General features: G+C 41.0%; 2 protein-coding genes across 3 annotated transcripts in view; one reads left to right on the top strand and one right to left on the bottom strand.

Annotated features, from left to right (window-relative positions):
* Nucleotides 1-4,256, top strand: part of SLC2A12 (solute carrier family 2 member 12) — a 31,664-nt gene extending 27,408 nt beyond the window's left edge. Inside the window, exons 4-5 of the mRNA XM_062639598.1 lie at nt 590-722; nt 1,919-4,256. Of these exons, the coding sequence (XP_062495582.1) occupies nt 590-722; nt 1,919-2,015 (230 nt within the window). The 3' untranslated portion in view covers nt 2,016-4,256. The remainder of the gene's footprint in view (nt 1-589; nt 723-1,918) is intronic.
* Nucleotides 4,257-7,869: 3,613 nt separating this feature from the next.
* Nucleotides 7,870-21,028, bottom strand: TBPL1 (TATA-box binding protein like 1). Of its 2 annotated transcripts, none has more exons than XM_062639596.1 (7): nt 20,807-21,028; nt 13,540-13,726; nt 12,824-12,906; nt 12,145-12,208; nt 10,542-10,645; nt 10,347-10,441; nt 7,870-9,127 (listed from the first exon to the last, which is right to left on the bottom strand). In XM_062639596.1, exons 2-7 carry the CDS (start codon nt 13,672-13,674, stop codon nt 9,057-9,059), a joined length of 552 nt encoding a protein of 183 aa, XP_062495580.1. In that variant the 5' UTR covers nt 13,675-13,726; nt 20,807-21,028; the 3' UTR covers nt 7,870-9,056. The 2 variants fall into 2 exon arrangements, with proteins under 2 accessions (XP_062495580.1, XP_062495581.1); XM_062639597.1 differs by lacking the exon at nt 20,807-21,028 and adding an exon at nt 20,253-20,573.
* Nucleotides 21,029-22,471: the final 1,443 nt, after the last annotated feature.

Below are 22,471 nucleotides of genomic sequence, written 5' to 3'. Positions count from 1 at the left end.
ACAAGCTTTTGGACAAAAACAAGCCAGAAAATGCACAGCAGATGCGCTCCAGCTGCCAACACTTGCTCAGTCCTTGGACTGGATTAGAGTTGATCCTAAGGAAATATCCCCCAAAGTAGATAGTGCACACTTCGGGTGCTCAGCATCAACTGTTTCACCTGAAAGTCCCCTCCTGTCACAGAGCTTGACTTGTTAATGCCTGCCTAGCTGTTATTCTGGTCTCAGTTGCAATTAATGTAAAGCTGCAGTAACTCTATTGGCTTAACTGTCTCTAATCTGGATTTATGAAAGTGTAACTACATCAATTACGTGTTCCAGAATGACTGCAAGCAAAATAAATTAATAGGTTCCTGTTAATCCATATTAACAGCTGGTGCTGCTGTTTTCTTTCATAAGAAGTAGTAGAAAAAGCAAAACCACTCTTCTTTTCCAAATTATGGCCAGGCACAAATAAGTGAGCTAAGGATAAGAGCCTAGCTTCTAAGTTCTCTCCTGTGCATTAGGAGCTGTATCTTACAAAATGCAACAACAGAAATAAATTGTTCTATATGAAAATTTAAAACAAAAGACATGTTTTCTTTCTTCACAGAGCTCATTGGCTTGTCCTGGGTGTGCTTCATTTACACAATCATGAGCCTAGCATCCATGGCTTTTGTGGCAGTCTTTATACCAGAGACGAAAGGATGCTCTTTGGAACAAATATCCATGGAACTAGCTGAACAGTAAGTACTAATACTGTGATCGCATCTGCCAGGTGCCAGAGGGACAAAGCCTTCCAATGCCACATGCTAATAAAAAAAGGAAACTGCGTGGTTTGTTTTTTTTTTTTTTTTCTGGAGAAAACAGGTTTTCTCAAGGCTTGAGCTTGCATGAGTTGATATTAGCAGCCAAGCAGACATTTAGTTGCTGCTGAGGGACTGGCTTTAAAAGGATGGTGGTTTCTATCTAGCATCCCTGTGAGGAACACCTGCAGCCAGGCCTGGCTCCCCAGAACTTTTGCTTACTGGCATTTGTAGAGAGAAGGGCAACTGTGATCTGACATTTAGGGCTGTGTATCTCAGCCTGCAGGCAGAAAAAGGGCAGGAGAGGGACACTACTTCAAATACTTCAAGGCTCCATGTGAGTTTTGATAGCTCTTCTAGCTGGCATTTTTTGTGCATTTACTGAGCCCTGTGGCTCTGTAGACTCCATGAGCTCGTACCTATAAAAGCTTCTTCCAGTATGAGTTATGTGTCCCCACATCACCACGTAAAAAGAGAATAGCAATGAGAAGAAGAGAGTGCTGGTGACATGAATGCCATGTTCCCACTCATTTAATATGACCTATTCTGACCCTATCAGTCTTCTCTCATCCCTTAGAAGTAGATTGGTCCTTGGAATTATATGCGTTCAACAAAAAGAGTACATCAATTTGAAGAACAGAATTAAATGGTTTGCTGATTGATACACATGCTATTTCCCTACAACCTCCAAATGTAGATGTCATTGTCTGTAAACTGACTGGCAATTTTTGCTATCAATTTACTGCTTCCACCATTCTTTTCAGTTGGTTTTGGCCATAAAAAATAATAGAAAAAGTAAGCAGCCCTGCTTTTTAAAATGTGGCACTCTCCTGATCTGTTCAAAGAGCTGCTTTACAGCAGCCATTTGCTTTTTTGGACTCACAACTGACTTACCAGCGTAATGATTAAAAGAATAAAGAAATGATAAGGGAAACAGTTAGTTCAGTGGGCAGAATTTTTGCAAGGCTGATGCCTTGGGGTGAGAGTCAGGCCTCTTTGGTGTGTGACATGCTGTACCGCTCAGGCAGAAGCATCCTGCATGTTCATCCCCACACCCAGGCTCGACAGGGCAATGCAGGGAGAGCATGTCAGCTGTATTTGATGGCAAACCTTGGTGTGTTTTTCTCCTTCTCCAGGAAATATGTGAAGACCCCATGGTGCTGGATGAGCCAGCGCAGAGAGAAACTGGTGCCGGTGGAACTTGCCACAAGAGAGAAAGAGCAGCTCTACTAGACCCAGGGCAATCAAAGCAGCCTTTACCAAAAGACTGATAAAAACACCCCTCAGTGGTGCCCACACTGATGGGACACATGGTATCTTTATTATACACATGATATTATCTCTTTCATTTCTCAGTAGAGCTTCTTTCAGTGGCAGTTTACAGCCAACATTAAAGATTGCTGTAGTTTGTAACTTACCAGAAATCTAGGCTCTGTCTCCTTTACACCACCATCCCTCACCTTCCCTCAGGTTACTCACCTCTTACCTATAGGAGAGGAATGTAAATTGTAGTAATGTGCACAATTCTAGCTACACTTATTCAACAGGAGCTCAGCCTGGAAGAGGTGCAAAGAATTACTGGGGTACTAAGATAAAGGAAGGAATCTCACAGGAGGAGCCCATCAAAGACAGGTCTGTTTAGCCTAGCAAACACGGGACTGAGAAAGGTTAACAACTGTGTCAGTGTTAGGGAAGACAACACTGTAGAACAAAAACAAAAAACAGAAAACTATGGCATGTAAAGGATGGTGCAGGACTACTGGGTATGAACTGTTTATGAATTACTTTAAGCTTTGGAGTAAGAAAACTTGAAAAGGGATCTTGTTCATCAGAACTTATTTATATCACAGAGCATGCTCAGCTTATCAAAGGAACTTTCCTTACAGTTTCCTGGGAGCAACAGGATTCAGTGACCCAGGTAATACTGCTCAGAAAACAAATTGTTTAATGGGGGGACATTTGCACAGTAAATTACTCTAGATCAGGGATGGCCTTACAGAAGAGGCAATAGGATTTCTTTGGCTTCTCTGTCCCAGGAAAGTTGGAAGCTGGAGGTACCAGAGTTGATGCCAAAATGGTTCTATTTCTCAACACAGGGCACACTAGACTTTGACTTTTGGATTCTGAAAGTAAGACTTGTGCAGTACAAGACAGCACAAAGGGAGTTTGGAAACCATAATCACTGCAAATCGTAAATCATGTAAAATTCTTGGTTATTTCTTACCAAGTGTATCCTGAAGTACTCAACAAAACTCTATAAAGGGTTATCTATATGGGTCCCATAAAAAAATGCAGGTCTTTTTTTTTCTTAGGTTAACAGATTTTGTTAGAATGATCAGAAGATAAAAATTTATTATCAGATAAATAAATGGTTTTTTGAATTAAAAAACCATGCATTAAAAGCATGCCGCTTGTCTAAGCAGCCACACAGTGGCATTTCTTCCAGCATTTAACTGAGGAATCAAGACTGACACTGTCAGCTGGAGTGCATATACTGCTCTGAGCTAAGCACATGATCCCACCTTATTTGCTGTCTCATAGCATTAAACCCATCTGGCTGTGTCCTGCACTGAAAGAACAGTGACTTACTGATCCACGTAAAGTTTTACTTCTGAGCAGGGTAGATCAGTTCTGATCAGATTCTCACATGGTCACACTTTTGGATACCGACATTGTAAATTTATAGGCACATGTCTATTCATACAGTGAGCATGAAACCTGAAAAGAAACTATTGAAGCCAAGGACATGATTTGCCAGAGGACTGGAAATTTAGCTACCTCAGAGTGGGAACCTACAGGCCAAATATGTACCACAACTTTCCTGCATTGTAAACTTTAAACAAACTAATATCAAGACCCTGTTGGACTTTCAGTACAAAGGTCAGGTAAGTAGTTACCACAACACAGGATTTTTAACTGTGCAGATCCCATGTCATTTAAACCAAGTGAAACTCTGAATGGGTAGCCCACTAGCTAGCTGACCAGCTTATGGCTGCCTTTTTTGTCCTGATCCTAGAGCCAGCAGACCTCACAAGATCACAGGTGCCATGAGACCAAGATGCTTTCAGGGGTGCTTATGGTAGAATGCATAAGGCTCAGAAAGATGACAGTTTTGGCACATACAACCTACCAAAAATAAAGTAAAATCACATCATAAGAGTCCGATCTTCTCATAAGGGTCCATGTGAGCAATTCTGACATAATCTATAAGGAACATGAGACTGAGCACAGCCAGGACATGTGGACAGACTGGTGCTGTGTACCCAAGATGTAGGCGACTCAGACCAAAGGCCCCATCAGAAGCAGTAAGCTTGAAAGTCCTTTGCTCTCGTTCCCTGTGGGGAATCAGCAGGTTCTATCCCAAGCTAAAATTCCACCCTGTGTCTCAGGTGCTTCCATCTTCTCCACAAACATGGAAAACTTTGGGTCCTATTACTTTGAATTTTCCAATAAAAGTTGAAGACCTGTTTAGAATGTTGTTTGAGGACTACAGTTCCGATAGTGACCACAAGAGGAGGTCCCTGTGGTGTTGCTAGAAGAGGTCCCCCTGCCCCTGCATGGGGGAGGGTCTCCTGACCTCAGCAGTTAAGAGTTTACTCTGCACTGAAGCAGTAGGAATTGGCAAAGGTAAGAGTGTTCCTGTAACTTCTGCAAATAGTCACAAAAAGGATGTAAAATGCATTAGAGCTCAGCCGCATAAAAGTTTCACAGCAGTGTGAAACAGGGAGAACTGGAGAGCTGGGGTTGAAGCAGCGGGAGAGAAGCCGTGGATGAGGAGGGCACATGAAATGGCAAGGAGGGGTAAAGTCAGAGATTGACTGATGGTGGAAGGGAAAGCGGCAGCTGAAGGCTTTAAGCATAGACACATCATGAGGTTGAATTTTTTACCTTAAATTTTTGCACTTGGAGGTGTGAGGAATTAACCAGAACGGGGCCAAAACCTACAAGATTTGGTGGGAGGTTTGTTTGTTAACGCTTAGTTCAGCATCCTGATCTTTGCACTTCTGTTATCGGTGCGTATTGTCATAAACAGCATGAATTTATGTTTTATTTTTAACCATAGTATGTTCAAGCATACTAAAAGAATAGTTTTTGAAAGATATTAATGCGTTCTTGCTAGAGAAAACAACATTCTATTACTGATATTAAAAGAATAATAAAATATGGGATACATGGTTGGTATCATATGTTGCCTAATGAGTATGTGTCAAGCCTGGAAGCTTGGCAAGCTCTTGAAGAAAAGCAAAAGATGTAGAAGAACTTCTCAAGTACCAGCAAAGGCTGCAGGCTGTACCTGCTAGTACTGTAAAGCTTTTTTCTTAGACCAGCAGTGGTATTTTCTTTTTATAAAACCTACAAATTCCACTATCAGTTCTGAACGCACATAAAATGATCATGTACATAATTTTTATACTAACAAGTACCTAAGATTAAATGGAGTAACATAATGCATTTTTAGTAAGACTATTGCAGGAAATGAACCCATTTCCTGATCTGTGACTTTACCAGGTAGTGGATTACCTGTGTTTCCAGAAGCATCCCCATTTGCTCTGGCTGGTACTGTTTTCTGATAACTGCCTCTAGGTAGCAGACCTGCACATGTGATCTAAGCCCATACCAGCTTATAATTTCTATTACACCACATTTAGTGAAAGGTTCTTCTATAACATCTTTCTCACCATTACAGCATCCCAAACCAACCTTTGCTGTAATACATTTTGTGAGTGTTATTACAGAAGTAAATTTACCTCAGAAAATATCATCGAAATTGTCTCCCTACCTTACAGGTTTGGGGATAATTGTGAGCTCTTCTAAGTTTCCCACATGCACACTGATGAAGTGCAGACGCAAATAAGTAAACACACCATTTTCTGAAGAAGGCATTCTATGATTCTGTAATAGTTCCAACACCGGTTTAACTGCAGTGACCCTAACAACTTCAGATATCTCTAACAGATGATGATGCTGTAGCCAAGGTCTTTTAAAATCATTATAGTCTTAATTGTAGTCCTATATAGCCCTATAAATGCAGCCCTAATTGCACTTGTCTTATAACAAAGCCTGCACATCTGAGGACATGGCAGCCACAACCTCATCACCTATGAAAATACAAGGGAAAAAAGGGACATGTCTTGAAAATCACATCCCCAGATTTCTGAAGCACTCCACAAAAAAATTTGTCTCAGATCTAAAATTACTCAGTATCTTCATTAGCAGACTGGATTACAGAACAGAATATGCTTATTAAATTTGCAGGCAATGTTAAACTAGGAGAGACTGGGTTGGAAGTCAGAGCTTTGCAAATCTGTGAGAAGGATCTGAATAAAGCTGACAGCCTAAGTGCAAATTTCTCGGGTAATGCTAATTGCAAGTCAGAGAATGATAAAATGGTGCTAGAAAGCGCAGGGAAAGATCTAGTGGTTATGACAACTCACAAGCTAGCAATGAGTCAGAGTTACCATTCCAGTCCAAAAAGGAGCCCTCAACTGGTTGTATAAATAGAACCAACCCTGCTCTCTAAGGAATACGAAACAAAGTTTTTATGGTGCTGCTAGCACTATAGCTGAGCATCATGCAGAGTTTTGCATAGAATCCATCTGAAGATTCCAGGGAGAGATGAGCAGTGCTCTAGAAAACCTGGCCATTGAGGAAGAGCTGATTGAATGACACGTAAATTTAATCCAAAGCACAGCTCCACGCATGGGAGGTGAGAACCTAGCGTGCTGGGGCATGCTGCCCTGTCTGGGGTCCACACCATGGCTGCAGGAGTCAGTAGCAACAGCCTAGGTGGAGGCACCACAACAGAGTGAAGGAAACTTATGAAGATGGGGAAGGGGTGGGTGTGTATTCACATGCATGTAGAAACATGCAGCAGCAAGGGTTATTCCAGACTGAGGCAGGGACCTACTGCTTTAGAGCAGGAATGGGAAATAAAACAATATCCCCAACTGTAAGCATATGCTGCCTACTTGTCACAAATGGTTTGAGGCTCCCTTGGAGCTAGGATAGGTAAGCACGCATCTCAAGGAATCTTTTATTTGCTATTATTCTCTTTCCCAGTACTACCCTGCAAGTTTTGTAGTGTGCATTCTGGCCCCCTTATGGATTGCTACAAAGGCCTCAAACTGCTAGCATGGATCTAAGCAGCATTTCAAAAGAAACAGTTCCCATTTTAATACATAGCAGCTTGTTATTATCTTTCATTTTTGTTCTAACAGTCAGATTTCATACTACATGATGGTGCTAACAAAAAAAACACTTTCTCCACAGATAAATTTAGGACACACATATGCTTCCTAAAAGCTCCAGAATGTCATTGGTGGCACTCAAGTGCTTTGTAATTTGACCCAAAAGAAAAAAAGAGGCAAGCCTAATCTAAACCAGCTATTGTTGTTATAATGGCCAATTCCTCATTTGTCCATTTAGGGCTACATTTTTTTCCTGGAAAACCCATTACAATTTTGTTCATTGTTCAAATACCTTCTGCTTTTTCCTTTTTAAACTGTAATAATAATACACTAGTGTTCCCTAATGGTGGTTTGTCTGTTGCTCGGACTTTTCACAAAATCCACATTAGCATCGGGAGTGCTGAAGTCCACATTATCCTCTACACAGACTGGAAAGCTTGCATACAGCAAGCATCCTTTTCCCCACTCTTTACCATGAATTCCGTGACCGTCAAACTCAACTTAGTAATTTTATGGTTATAAGTCCTTTCTTTCCTACTTACACTGAGCTTAAAAGGGCTTTTATGAATATATCACTTAAGGCTTATGGCAAATTGTCGCTTCTTTTTGTTCCGAGGGGTTTGGCTGAGCATTTCCCATACGCTTTTTTCCTTTCCATAATTTCTGCATGAAGTCACTACGGACACCCCAACTTCTATACTATCCCCTTAAACAGATGAAATATGTTATCCTAAGCCTTTGCTTCTTCATGTTATGTTCTTCCATCTTTCTTTTGCAGCTGTGACTTCTGGTACAGTAACAGCTCATGGTTTACTGTTTTTAGCACCCACTGTGTTACCTGCAGCACACAATAGTAGCATTACATTTCTCTTCAATGAGATAGGGAAAAAAGACATACATACATTTATACATATTTATTGTATCTTTTTAAAAGTAGCATTTGCAGTTACTTTTAAGCATTCACCTCTTCTGCTTCAAATGTGCACTTACTGAGAAAAACATCTACTGGCTTCCAAGTCCAAGATTAATACCAAGAATAACACATGCCAGAATCAAGCTTCATTGCTTGTTGGCAGCTTCTGTCATGAAAATACTATACAGTAAGAAGAGCGTAGAAAAGGTCTGTGTTAATCACTCAGCAATAGGCTGGGGCTGGATTAGCTCGACCACACCATCTTCTCATGCTGAAGCACACCACCACTTTCCTGAAAACCGAAGCTCACACAGAAACTCTTCCTTCTGCATCCAGTAGGTAGACAGGGCAGTTGGTTTTTCTACAGTAGCTTCTTTATTTGACAAGATTTCCTCATCTATAGGAAAACACTTGCTGTAGACCTTTATATTCAGAAATGTCTTCTCTTCATGTAATAGCAAGAAAAGTACTTGACATCTGGCATGTAGTTAAGAGAACTGGGAACAAACCAAATTTCATCCTCGGATAAACATACGTTAACTACTAGAGATTTCAGTCTAACCCACGCACAAAGTTTTACACATACTACTACAAATAGAAACAGAAGGTATCAGCAAAAGACTATTCTTACATTGTTTCAAATTAACTTGCAACTATACAATTTTAACTGTAATAGAAAAAGGGAAAGGAATATAACAGAACAGCTATGAAGAGAAATATTTTCCAAACCTTTATTTGTGCACATTCATCAGGTGAAAAAGATAACTTTTACAGCTTCTTTGGTGCCCAATATTCAGCATACAAAAATGTAAAAGACTATTCACAAATAAAACACAAGCTCAAACTAAAAAAAAAAAAAAAAAAGTTTTTAAGGTAGTGCACATCGTGACAGCTTTGCTTATGAATACACAGAAATTACTGCAAAAATAAATAGAATGTCTTTTTAAAAGCAGCAATTTCATATCTTGTAAACTTCCGTTTTTACAATACAGCACTGTTAAGAGTAAAATCCAAAACAACTGGAGTTTATACTGTGGCCACGAGCAAGTAAAAGAGTCTGTATTCTTCTGCTATGGTTGGTCCAGTTTTCCTTTTTGCTTTTAGTCCAATGTGCAGCAGTCTTTAAAGGTGCTTGGTTAGGGAACCTAACCATCAAGTGGTGAGTTATAAAACTTATTTCCTGCTTTCAAACACGAATGGGTAAATCTGCTCCACAGCACTGGCAACAGCCTTTACATTTGGCCCTGAGACATATTAAAAAAGAGAAGGCAGTAGGAAGAGAAAGATCAGGGAACCAGAAGTTAAAATAACAAAAGCATCTTGAAAATAACAGTATTTTTGGCAATCACAACTTTATACTGTAGACAGAAATAATTTCTCCCAACTTAAGAAGGTGTTCCTCTGATCACTTTCATTCACAAGAAAATTGAAATCTGGTCAATGGCTAGACTACAAGTAAGTAATACTGCCATTTAATTTCATAACAACTTGGGTGCTTTTCAATTTACAGTCAGCCTACAGAAGAAGGCAGAAGCCGATTAGCAGAGGTAAAAAATAATTTTCTTCTGCTAATCTGCTAGGAATCTGTATTATTCAAAGCCTAACCATTTTTATCTCTTCTTTTAAAAACCTACCAACATAAGCTACTGCTAAATAATACTGGATTTAACCCAAGGATGTTTCAAGCAAGGTTACTTTATATTTGAAAATTGTGGACTATTGCTTTCTAGCCTGGATTTTGCTAAGAGCTCCACCACTGATCTCAGACAAAACCTGCAAGCCAGGGAATGCTTACTGTCTCAGGATGAAGCATATGAAAGTTAGCTAACATCATCTATGAGCATTTGGGCAAAGAAAAGGAAGAATGAAGTAGCAATGCTTTCTAAAGGCACTAGACCATTTTACTCAATGAATAACTAAGACTGCAAATAAGCAAGCAGTAACATGCCAGAAGAAATTCATCCTGGACAGAAGTTTGGTGATGCAGATAAATGAAAACAGCAATTTCTCACGTACTTTCTTACTGTGAACTCAGGGATCTTTTACCTCACTTCAGACTATACTATGTATCCTACAGGTTTTCATGAATCTCCAGCTTGGAAACATGTATTTATGAAAAGGATGTTAATGCTATATGCAGTGTAGTTTAAAGCACTATGAAAACAAGGAAGAAAATTCAAATATTGAAACAAATATCTGCATTCTCAAATCATATGTCACTTTTGGTTTTATAAAGACCAGACTACATACATTCAAGGCAATTTTTCAGCCTACCAACAATAACGCTTTCTCCACAACTCCTCTGGCACTTCCACTCAAAACCAAACCAGATGCTAGCACTGGAGAACAAAATCCCTTCAATGTATTTTTTGACTCTCTTAAATGTCTTCCTTTTCTAAACCTACTGGGCCTAAAGTTAAATATTCCCAACAAGGTAAATAATTATTTTTGACATCAAAATACCTGTAACTGTGATACTGCCTGTGGAAAAAATCTGTAAAGTAGCTCTGAGAGTTTTTATTCTGTAACACACGGCAGGATGAAGTTCTGGTTCATAACTAGAAAACAAAATAAAAAGTAAAAAAGAGAGATCTAGAGCTGAAAAATAAAAGCTTAAGTAGTACACCAAGACTATTGTTCTAAAAAATCCTACTGTACCTCGCATGAGGTCTGTTATTCTTCGTAAATTCTGGCAATCTGATTTCAAAGGGCATGTTGCACACTGCTAAAACATTCACAACTTTAAAATCTGTGAAAATTACCTTTTCAAAAGGGAAGAAAAAAAAACACATTAGAAATTCAGTTTTCAGTGAGACAGATGAATGGGTAGCAAAAAAAAGTTACAGGATTAGTAATTAGAATATATTTATGAGAATTCAAAATTAAAACCTTGTGATCGATGCATTTCTAATAGGGATATAAACCATACTTAATGGACTCAAATCACTTACTTTATGTTTCAGCTAAGAATAAGTAAAAAGGTGAAAATTGTTTTGTTTCAAATCTCCAGTGCCGGTTTGGCAGGCTGTTTTTCTGCTGTTACTTTCTGAAATCCTGCTCAAACTATTGGCCTTCAGTTATTCTTTACCACAGCCATTTTAGATGACAACAAAACAGCCAGCAGACAATTCCTAAAGAAACAAACGCACTGCTGAGAAGTCACTGTTGGCAGTATCACTGAAAAAACTTTTGTTCATGTCCCGAGATTGCCTAAACTTAAAATGACTATTCCTTAGTCAAAACTTTTTAGCAGGGTGCTACCAATATAAAAGGTCAATTATTAATTTAATCTTCAAAATATATTCCACTTAAACTGCTTACTTTTTATTAAAACTTGGTGCATCCATCCTTGAAGCACACACAGTTCACCTCACTGATTTAATGTTCCAGTCAAACTTTTAGAGGCTGGGTCTAACATGTATATTCGTAACAGTAGTGTGTCTAACTTCTGCTTGGGTCTGATGCAGTGTTACCTGGATAGCCTGTCACAACTGCTTTTATGCACTACAATCAAAGGGAGCCTCTCAGTGCCAAAGGACGGCCATTGTGTGTATTTGTCTGCCTGTAAACTGAAACTGCAGGTAAACATCACAACTGACTACCAGGAAATTTTAGAATACTAACCTGTGTCATTTTAAGTCACTCATACTGCTTTTCTTCAACCTTTACTATGAAATGTAAGTGGTGTTTTTGACTGGTAATCTTAATGCAAACCCAGGGGAAAAAAAAAAGGGTGGGGTGGGGTGTGTGTTCATGTCCTAAATGTTTTATTTGGCTTATTTCCTCCTGTGCAACCTCATAGTGCAGAAGTGCTTTTTTGGCCCCTCCTCTTTAATAAAAGAGGCTCAAACTTCCCCTTAACAAGATGGACATGTATCTGCTATTCCACCAGAAACAAGGTAAAATTATGTTTAAATGACAGTTAGGCTTATACCCTTTGTCATTCCTTCCAAATAAATATTTCAAGATATTGTAATGCTATCCAAGAAACATCTGTGGGTGGTTCGTTCATTAAACAAATTTTGTTGTTCATTAGCTAGTGAAGAAGCACTGCTGTGAGCTGCCAAACCAAACTCAAATCCACAAAATAAAACAGCTTCTCTTTAACCAGCATCTGGAAAATATATACCAACACAAAAGGGGCATCTGAGTGAAAACATGCTCACTGCTAAATTATAATGCTCCCTCATTTTTGTTTCTTTCTAAAAAATGAACTACCAACATTGCGTGAGTCATGCAAGTCCTTTTTCATTAGATTTACCTGAAAACCTAGTTTCTGTAGACTACGAGCTAATCGTCTGGCACCAAATTTAGCTTCTTCTTCACTACAAAGGAGAAAGAAAAGAATCTAGCATTAACAGAAATAGAGTATATATTTGTGTGCACACATACCAAAACAGCTATTCAGACTACAAAATGAACTATTATACCTTACCCTTACTCCACAATGCAGACATATCTTAAAAGTAATTCAGCTGTTAGGAGTTTAGCAAGTCTCAGATATATCTGAACTGAGAGTCTGCTTTTGCTTCTTCTCACTCCCTCAACACTGTATAATTCGATTAAATTTTGGTGGGGTTTCATAAAAGAGTAAGAGATACCCCTCAAAGAAGGTCATCCTTTCCCAAGTTTCAAGTCCTGGCTAAAAACATAGCTTGAAGTTCTCAAATGAGATCTCTAGGGTCTTCTTCATAAAGTATTTTGCCTGCTGCTCTCGCAGAAGGCTGAAATGATGTTGCTTAAAATTCCAACTCAGTCTGAGGCAGACACTCACATAGAAAACTTCCTTCCAGATATGTATCTTGGCAAGGATCAACACAAGATCCAGTGTAAGTGAATCTTAACAGTGTCAAGTACTGCCTCTTGCTGCCATCTTCATTACAACACTATTTTAAAATGCACAAGAACTTAAGCTAGAGAAAGAATCTTCATCAACTCACCTTGTGGCTCCTGTGCAAATAACTTTTCCTGAGGACCAAATTGTGGCCGTAATCCTAGGTTTTCTAAGCTTCATCAATACCTTCTAAAAAGAAAAATAAAAGTGGAAGATTTTGGAATTAGTGGTAGTTCAATTCACACTGGGAAAAAAAATTACATCAACTGTTAGAGAAATCAACAGTTACACTAATACCACTTCCTTTATTTTTGATAGCCTTGAACTGTTCCTTCACCTCTTTCAGTAATTAAAAACAACCCTGCTCCTGAGAAGAGCAAAGTAAGTGTGGAATATCTCAGCCAGTCATTCAGTATTCACAAAACAGATTAAATGAAAGTATTTTCTTCTGAATAAAAAGCTGAAACCCACAAGCATTGTGCTTTCTTTTCTTCCTTATTACAGTGACTCCCACATTGCTGACTCCTTATCCGGATATATCTTCCTGACAAAGACACCAAATTTTGGGAGACAATTCTGGAACCCTGAAGTGCAAAAGGGCTCATCACATACCTTGCACCAAGCATTCACCTCACTAGTTTCAGTCTTCTGAGCCAATATTTACCCACTCCCCTTTCAGTGTTTGATAGACTAAATGCCTATCAAGAAATAAAACTATGCTATCCATATTCTAGCTATGCTATTCTATCCACCATACACAAGAACGTTTAGTTTAAGGAACATTCATAAAAAAAGATAACCGAGCTATGTTGATCCTCTTACCCCAACATCACGCTTGTATATCACATTTGCTCCCTCTAATGCGATCTTCCTCAAGTTTAAATGACATCTTGTTCTAAAAACACACACTACATTTGTGATTAAAATGTCCAGTGCAACATCACTGTCTGCATCCATTGGGGTGATTTACAACTCAGTTTTCCCACCAGCTCACCATGAAGATCACATCCTGAGAAACAAAAATGATAAAATTAGAACATATCAATAAAAAACTGCCTATAAATGCTATTGTACACACCTGTCCCATAAATGAGACAAGAAGCAGAAGTGACTAAAATGACTATACTCTGGTTCATTTAACTGTGTGTGGGGAGGCAGAGTGTCTGCATCCCGTATGCTAGAAAACAGAAGGTTACTTTGGAGGTTTGAAGCCATGTTGCCAGACTCGACAGAAATAAAGTGTGTATACATATATATAATATATTTAAACTTGCCACTTAATTATATTACAACTTTTACCAACTATATTAGGATGCAGTAAAGATTACTGAGATTTTTTCCATAGCTCCAGTGGATAATCTTTCCCCAGCTCATTTGAGGATGTCAATAGACACCTCAGGAAAATGTATTTCTCTTGACTGCTGAAGGTGGTAATTCTCAACAGCTTGACGTTTGTGTTGGAATGGATAAGCCTGCTTAATAACTCTGAACTAACATAGCTTACACAAACTGCAGCCTGTAGACAGCCTGCTACTACAGCTTTCCTATCTTCATCCAGCACTCTTGGCCTACCTCTCCCAACATAACAGCATAATGGGAACTGTACAAGACATCCTGGTAGCAGCAACAGCATGGGCTGAGTCTCAGTAGCTTCTCAGCCCCTCCTGCACTGCCCACAGGAACCATGTAGAATGGAAGTACTCCATGTGCCGAGTAAAACTGAGTGTTTCCAGGGAAAAGCATGAGTAACTGTGAAGGCACAGAATGGCCACCCAGTGCACACACAGGAAGCATCCAGTCTGCCGGTGCATGCTGAAAGTGGCATTCATAACAAGCACTTCAACTGAGGGAGAAGGATCATAAACAGAGAGTTTGGCTACAGGCAGCCCAGCTCCAGACTGCCCAACACCTCTTCTGCAAGTATACCAAAGCCCAGATAGCACAGACCTCTCAAATCCCAGGTGAAGTATTTGGGGGAAGGAGAGAGGAAAAGACCATTCGTATATAGTGAAAAGGACTTGTATCAAAATCCTGTAGCTCATTAAGGATTTTTTCTTTGTAGAAGAATGTAAAAATCTTAGTTTTACTCCAGGAGAAGTAGCTGAAGGTAGAGCATAGTCTAACAGACAGAGACAATATTATCTTGATCCATTAATCTAAAATTTTGGTTGTGGTTTAAGCTCAGCCGGTAACTCAACCACACAGTCACTTGCTCACTCTCTTCTTTGTTCCCCTCTCTCTCCAGGCAGGATGGGGAGGAGAATCAAAAGAATGTAAACCCCACAGGCTGCGATAAGAACAGTCAAATAACTAAAGCATAATACGAAATTACTACTACTATTACTAATAATAATAATAATCAGGGAAATAACAAGAGGAGAGAATATAAAACTAAAAAGAGAAGGGAATAAAAAAAACCAACCCCACACACAAGTGATACACAGCACAATTGCTTACCATGCGCCGACAGATACTCAGCCCGACCTGAGCAGCAATGTGGGCCTTCCAGGTGACTCCCCCAGTTTATATACTGGGTGTGACATGCTGTGGTAGGGAGCAGCCCTTTGGCTAGTCTGGGTCAGGTGTCCTGTCTCTGCTTCCTCCCAGTTTCTTGTGCCCCTCCTCACTGGCAGAGCATGAGAGACTGAGAAGTCCTTGATCAGGGTAAGCGCTACTTAGCAACAACTAAAACATCGGTGTGTTATCAGCATTGTTCTCAGACTAAAGCTGAAAAACAGCACTGCACCAGCTACTAAGAAGGAGAAAAATGACTGTTACAGCTGAACCCAGGACAACATAAGGAACCTACATCTCTCTGTGTTGCCCAGGCTACGCTGCAGTGGCTATTCACAGGCACAATCCCGCTAATGACCAGCACAGGAGCTTTGACCTGCTCCATCTCTGACCTGGGCTGGTTCAGCCCAACCCAAAATGAACACAACAGAAAACAAAGAGGAAAAACAAAGAAAAAGAGTCAGATATACAAAATGCTTTACATGGCTATTGCCATGGATGAAGCAGGAGACTATGCATCAAGAACAATACACGTAACTGGGCATGTAAGTGAGCAGCTATGTGGTACTTAGTTGCTGTCTGGGTTTAAACCACAACAATATCAGACTGTAATAATGCACTTATATCACTTCAAATGTTTTGGCCTTATGTTCTATATTAGAAATATTCAAGATACAAAATTAGCATTATTAACAGTACTTTCATCTGACTATCACTTCCCAAACACCATGCCGTAGTCTCTAATCGAGAACTCATTCAAGGTACATCTTTGACTACAACTCACTGACAATAAAGTAATAAACTACAGGGTAGATGTGCATAATATACTGGGTCAACTGCTGCATTGGTGGCTGCTTCTACTGGGCAGCTTGTTCCCAGCTGAAAGAATCATTCTGTACTTGTCAGCTTTTCCAACAGAAGAAAAGGCAAGATGGGTGATACCAGGAAAGAAATGCAGAAACAGCAAGAGAAAAACAGAAAAAAACAGGCTATGTGTGGGGGTGGGGGGGGGTGGGGGGTGGGGAAGCAGCCAAGAGAACAAACAGTAACTAATCAGTATTCCCAGATCCCTTTTTAAGAAAATGAAAAAAATTATATGAATCCTCAAAGTTAGAAATTACTTATTCCATCTGGTTTTGATGGACTACTACAGATTGGGTTAGTAATTTATGGCACCAGATCCAAAGATAGCACATGTGCAGATTTCAAATGACACACAGGCAGGGCAAGCACAGAGCAAGGAGCCAGAATCCATGGCATCTTCAGAGAGGCATTTGGATTCACACTGGCTTTAATCCTGGTTCTTGCAAAGTTCACTTACTGGAACCCAGGAATGACTGCCATGTAAGAAAACAAGATAACTCCAGTCAGCAGAGTCTCCCAATTACCAGCAAGTTTCTACTGGCACCCTCTACCTCTACATTCTGAAAGAATACCATCATCATGCATAACATCCTTGAAAGGCTGATAACCTCTAAGCAAGCCATAATACTGTATGATAATGCCCCCATAAAAATCTGATGGCTTGTCTTAAACAGAGGGAGAAAAGTCACATGTTCGATTAGAACAAAGGAAAAAATGGTTGAAAGAGAGGTAAATTACAATTTAAAAGGAAAAGACCTATCATTAAAGGGGGATCTATAGGAGAAAAGAACATTAAGATGCTGTGGAACTGTCAGTAAGGATGTTTTCAGCATTATGGTGTAGCTTGGTTAGACATCCAATCTACTTGCATAGATTTTAAAGGGGAGAAAAATTACACATTAATGCACTCCCATTTTCATTAGCCACGTTCTGAAAGTTCAAGACAACAGGTATTTATAGAGGAGATTTTTAATTTGAAATTCAATTTGAGCTGTAGCTAATATTCTAGACATGTTTTGTGACATTCAGTTAAAAGGAATACAATTTGCTACAGAAGCAGTACCTGAACAAAGTGTAAAAATACTGAAAACTGCCTTTATTCTCCTTTAACAGTACTTGATCTACAGAAGTATTCCTTTGTTAAGCTTTTCCCTCAAATATTGAGCTATTCAAATATTAATTACCAGGTTTTCCTCATTTGTATTAAGGAAACTCTTATTTGCTCTTGCCCCTGTTCTTTAAGAATCTGAAACTGTGTCAACAATTTTGAATACATCCATTCCCATTTAGTATACAATGTTAACCTCTTTCGTGTCTGAGAAATATCAGGTAAACCAAAATGATACTTCTGTCCAAGCAGTGAATGAGCATAACCCACTACAACCTCTGCCTTAAGCATTCATTTTAATGTCTCACATTGTACGGACAACAAAGAAAAGATTCTAGAGAAGAGGCAGGCTGCTGCCTTTCTTCAGGAAGTCTCACAGAAATCCAGATTCATAGGAGCCATGTCAACTGAAAAAAGCTAAATGTTTTCTGAAAATAGTAATACATGCACTATATAACTTCCGAAGAACATGTTTATAAAAAAGTTGTAACACTGTTACCTTAAAAAAAAAGAAGTTACTCTTTTTACCTATCTGCAGCAGCATGGATAGGTGGAACACAGGAGTCCTAAACAATATTCTGACCCTCCTCTTCCCCAGATTTCTCATCTTCTCTGCTACTGATATACACTACTGTATCCCTGCTGTGTAACCCTGACCCATCATGTTATTTCCCAAAACCTGCATTTCTGTCTCTTATCTGCAAAATGGGGAAAATAATACTTTCATGCTTTTACAAATACATTTTGAGATCAAGCAACATATCAGCCTGTTACTATTCCATACTCATGCAGTTACACTTGCAGAGTAGAGTGCAGGAGAAGAAACCAAACATCTGGTTCTTTCCTGTTCTGGATTTGCAAAAACCTAAGTTGATTTTATTGAGCTTAGGTTTTTTTGATTAATTTTGCCCAAAGGTTCACTCATCTGAACCTTAGACTGGAAGCTTAAATCTCATTTCTAAAATTATGTTTTGTCATTTAATGCTCATTTAATAATAGCCTTGAAAACAACATCATTTACTTCTCTGTATGTACAGAATTTGTCTTAAATTACATACTTCACCGAGATTTCTCCAGCACAAGAAACTGGTCAACTTTGTGTTATGCTGAAGCAAGAGAAAAAAATCAATGGACCCCAACAGAGAAAAAAAAAAAAAGCTTTAATATGTCTCTGCATAAGTTTTTATTATTGGACATTTAAAAAGACTGTTCTTTCTTTTTAACATAGACTTTGGGGATACATCTCGAATATTACCCTAATGAAAAAAAAATAAAATGAGGAAGGGAAAAAAAAAAAAAATGTAGATGGGTAAATCATGAACACACACACACACACATACATACAAAAAAAAAAACAAAACACCAACAAAAGGTGTCAAGGATACTTGACAGTGTAAAGTAACATATTCTACACAGAAACTTCCCAGAATAATAAACAGGAGGAGGAATGAACACTCAAGTTCTTAAACAAAGCATTACCCATACATCCTCTGTAAGGACCATGGCCATACTATTTTAGATATTATATAAACACACATGAAGACAAACACCCTGCACCAAAATCTTGCAATCTAGAGAAACCCAGTGCTGCCTTCAAAATGTTCCAAACGAACCCAACGACATCATCATCATCAAAGAGAGAGGAAAGGCACTTGGGATGGAGTATGTAAACAAAGTATTATTTTAAGCTCTTGGCTACCTTTGATCCAAGAAACTCTTGAGCCATGAAGGTAGATTGGGGGTAACTAACAATGGTTACTTTAGTGTCAGAATGGTTTAATAAACACCTTTTCTACCAGCAGCCTGAGTATAAGCAACTTCTATTGGTTATTTTTAACTCTGCTCCAAAGCAGTTCAGCAACTGACCAGCCCACAAACAGTTCCAACAGTCCAGCTGAAAAGATACCTATCACTACTGTGCCAGTAGGCATTCATCAAACTAATGCTTAAAAACATTTTTAAGGAACTTCCATATGAAGTTTCCATATCAGAACAGCGAACACACAAAAAGCCCATCAGGAATGAGGACAGTCAATTACATCATTCCACTGAAGATGCATTTTTGTATTCAGTCCCTCAGGAAACAGGTCTGTATCAAAAGCTCAAGGTGACAGACCTCTGAAATCTGCCTGAATTCCTAGATTTGATACAGTCACGGTGGCAGATGAACCAAGAACAACACAGATACTACTATCTGTACAGAAAATACTCTGGGCCAAACAACTCTCTTATAGGCACTTAGCTAGTGGGCCATGCTTTTACTTTTCTGTTGTCTCTAATGGCAAGTTAAATTCTCTCTGAAGCAAAAGGCCATCCTGAAGCTAATGTTCTCACTTTTCAGGATTTGCAGTCATGATTATTTCCTACAGAATGAAACAAATATATTTTGGAGAGGAAGAAAATTTCCAAATAGGCATAAACCCAGCATCAAAGTAGGGATTTATCCAATTAGACCAATGCATAGAATGATGACACTAGCTATGATATAAGCATGTAGGGCTCAAATGCCCAATCCCACTGCAAAAATTCTCTTGGCTAAGCCTACTTGCATCCACGTGGATCTGGGGTCTTGCAACACAAACCCCGTTGCAGGAATAAAGCCAAACAGTTCATAGAACAAGACTAGGAAGTGTGTTCATAACATTCATAACAGGCCATTTTCCTCAAATCTGTCTCATCAAAAAGGTCCGCTCATATTCAAAGCAACATCCGCTCGACTCCAATTTTGTGTCACCTTTCCCTTATCACATTCAATAATAGTCGAATGGCAAGCATTAAGAGCGTTCCATAAGATCGGTATGACACATTGAAAATTGTCATGATCATGATGAAAGTTTGAACCGAGAGGATAAATGGCCACCCCAATTTGATAAGACATTGTAAGAAAAATAAAAATCCATTTTGCCGCTACAAAGTATTTTAACAGAACAGGTAAGCCTCTCATCCCCCTCCCAGCCCAACATTTACCGTCCGCACATCCAGACTGAGAAAACAGACGTATGCTTCCAATTCACATTGCTGGGCACCTCACTGCAAGCCCTGCATGTACCAGCGTCACGACTCAGGCTAACAATTATTTTTCTCTCCTCCAACCCCAACCGAAAACTTCTCCTGCCAGAGCAGCGGAAACAAAGCGGCGGCAGCAGGCGGCCTAGCCACGCCGCTCTCGGCAGCCTAGCAGCGCCGGGCAATTCCTCTGCGCTTCGCTACCCGGAGCAGCGCCGGCCGCGGGGCCGTTACAAAGCGCCTAGGGCCTGGCACGCTGCTTCGGGAACTCGGGCACAGGGCAGCTGGTGACCTCCGGGGAAACCTCGTCGGCTGCAGGGGAACGGGCCGTTTTCCCTGGAGGACGTTTTAACTCCTTCCCCTCCCCGACGCGGCGTCCGCCCGCCTCAGGGGGGAACCACGGTACCGCGGCGAGAGGAGCCGCCAGGGCCGGGCGGCGAAGCGTGGAGCTGGGGAGGCCCACGATGCCCCCTTCACCTCAGCCGGGAGTAAGAGAGGCCGCATCCCCTTCCCCGGGCAGGGACGGCCAGGCCCGCCGACCCGCGGCCCCTCGAGGCGGTGGCTAGGAGGGGCCCGTCGGCGTGCGACAGTCTTTACCGTGCGGGCGGGCGGTTGGCGGTCGGGCCGGGGAGGAGTGGGGTGCCGGCTGCTGCTAGGCGCCCCGCCGCTGGCGCCCGGCGGCGTTCCGGGTCCTGGGCCGACTCCTCACGACAATAAACATCCCCCAGCGCCGCGGGCATAGACGCGGCGACGGCTAGAGCGGCCGCCGGAAGTCACGGCAGCGGGAGGGGAGAAAGGGGGCCGCGCTAGTAGCGCACTTCCGCTTTCGTCTGCCGCCCCCTGAGCTACTGGGGGGCTGTGGCACCGCGTGGGGCGGTGTAGGTGGTGGGGCGGAGGGTGGCCCCGGCGTGCCTCGCTGCGGCCTGCTCGGGAAGTCAGTGCCACGGGGCCCGTTCTCGCTTGCCGTGGTGATGGTGCTGCCTCACGCCCCAAGCCCGGCGCAGCGAGGCCGCGCTCGACAGGGCGCTGCGGAGGCCGCGCAGCAGGCGGGGAGTTTCCGGTTGTGAACTTCGCTGCGGGCCGCCCTGGGGAGCCCCTGCCCACACGGCTGTTGCCAGTGAGTCCGTGGTACGCGGCTGCTGGCCCACTGATAGTGCTTGGTCACAGCCACATTGCCTGAGGTAGCATCTTTGCCAGCAAACAGGCGGGAGATCAGATCCATTTGGCAGATTGGATGGTATGAGCGTTCATGGCACATAGCTTGCGTTGCTGGGACGGTACTTGCTCACAGACCTCTTCAGCTTCCTACACATACCTCGATCGCTGGCTTGGCTTTCCATGTGTGCTTGCTTACCAAACTAAGTGGTCAGTGCTGGGTCTGGCACAGCAGTCCTTAAGATTCACAGCAACAGCATGTTGCTGCTGTTGCTACTACAGCAGTATTCTGGTCACTGACTCTTATCTTAAAAATGCTTTAAAGATATTTTTCTTATTTATTTGAAGCAATCTTGTTTGGTACTGAAGGGATAGTCGACACCAGTAAACTGTGGGACCTTGGTGTGTGAGCAGACTACTGACCCCAAGTGAAACAGAGATAGGAAACATACAGAACGGTTTGCCCAGAGAAGCTGTACCTGCCGCATCCCTGGCAGTGTTCAAGGCCAGGCTGGATGGGGCTTGGAGCAACCTGGTCTAATGGCAGGTGTCCCTGCCCATGGCAGGGGGTTGGAACTTTTCTTTAAAGTCCCTTCCAAACCAAACCAGTCTGTGATTCTATGAGCAAGTGACTGTGTGTGGCACACTGAGGAGGGCTGAAATGGGGCAGTAGGACACAGTGGTTGTGTTTGGAATGGTACTGGTTCTCTGTGCAGGACAGTCCTCCAAATTTGGCACTGTCCCACCTATGCTGTCTGTAGGGAGCAGAGCCTGTGCTGAACTGCCTTTCCACTACTCTTGTATTTTCTCTTGGAAGATCCGTTTGTTGTGCTTCACTCGGGAAATAAAGTTGGGTTGACTTTAGGATTATGAAGACACATCAATTTTTAGTGAAAAGTATATATTTGTATATTTATATGTATGTAGTGCAGAGTATTCATTGTATTGAAAATTTTCTGAAATCAAGGTTCTGTAATTATGTACTTCTGTGCGTGAAGTGATAGCAGAATAGCTTTCATTAGAGGAAACAATATGAAATAGAAATATGGAAGTCTTCATAGTTGGGATGTTTTCCTCTCCCAGATTCAGTTTAATCCTTGAAATTAC

Source organism: Pezoporus occidentalis, unplaced genomic scaffold (assembly GCF_034315485.1).
Source record: "Pezoporus occidentalis ecotype Australia unplaced genomic scaffold, CSIRO_AGI_Poc_V1 ctg61, whole genome shotgun sequence".
NCBI classification, from domain to species: Eukaryota; Metazoa; Chordata; class Aves; order Psittaciformes; family Psittacidae; genus Pezoporus; species Pezoporus occidentalis.
Note: the sequence above shows the minus strand (reverse complement) of the source record. Positions and strands in the feature narration are given on the sequence as shown.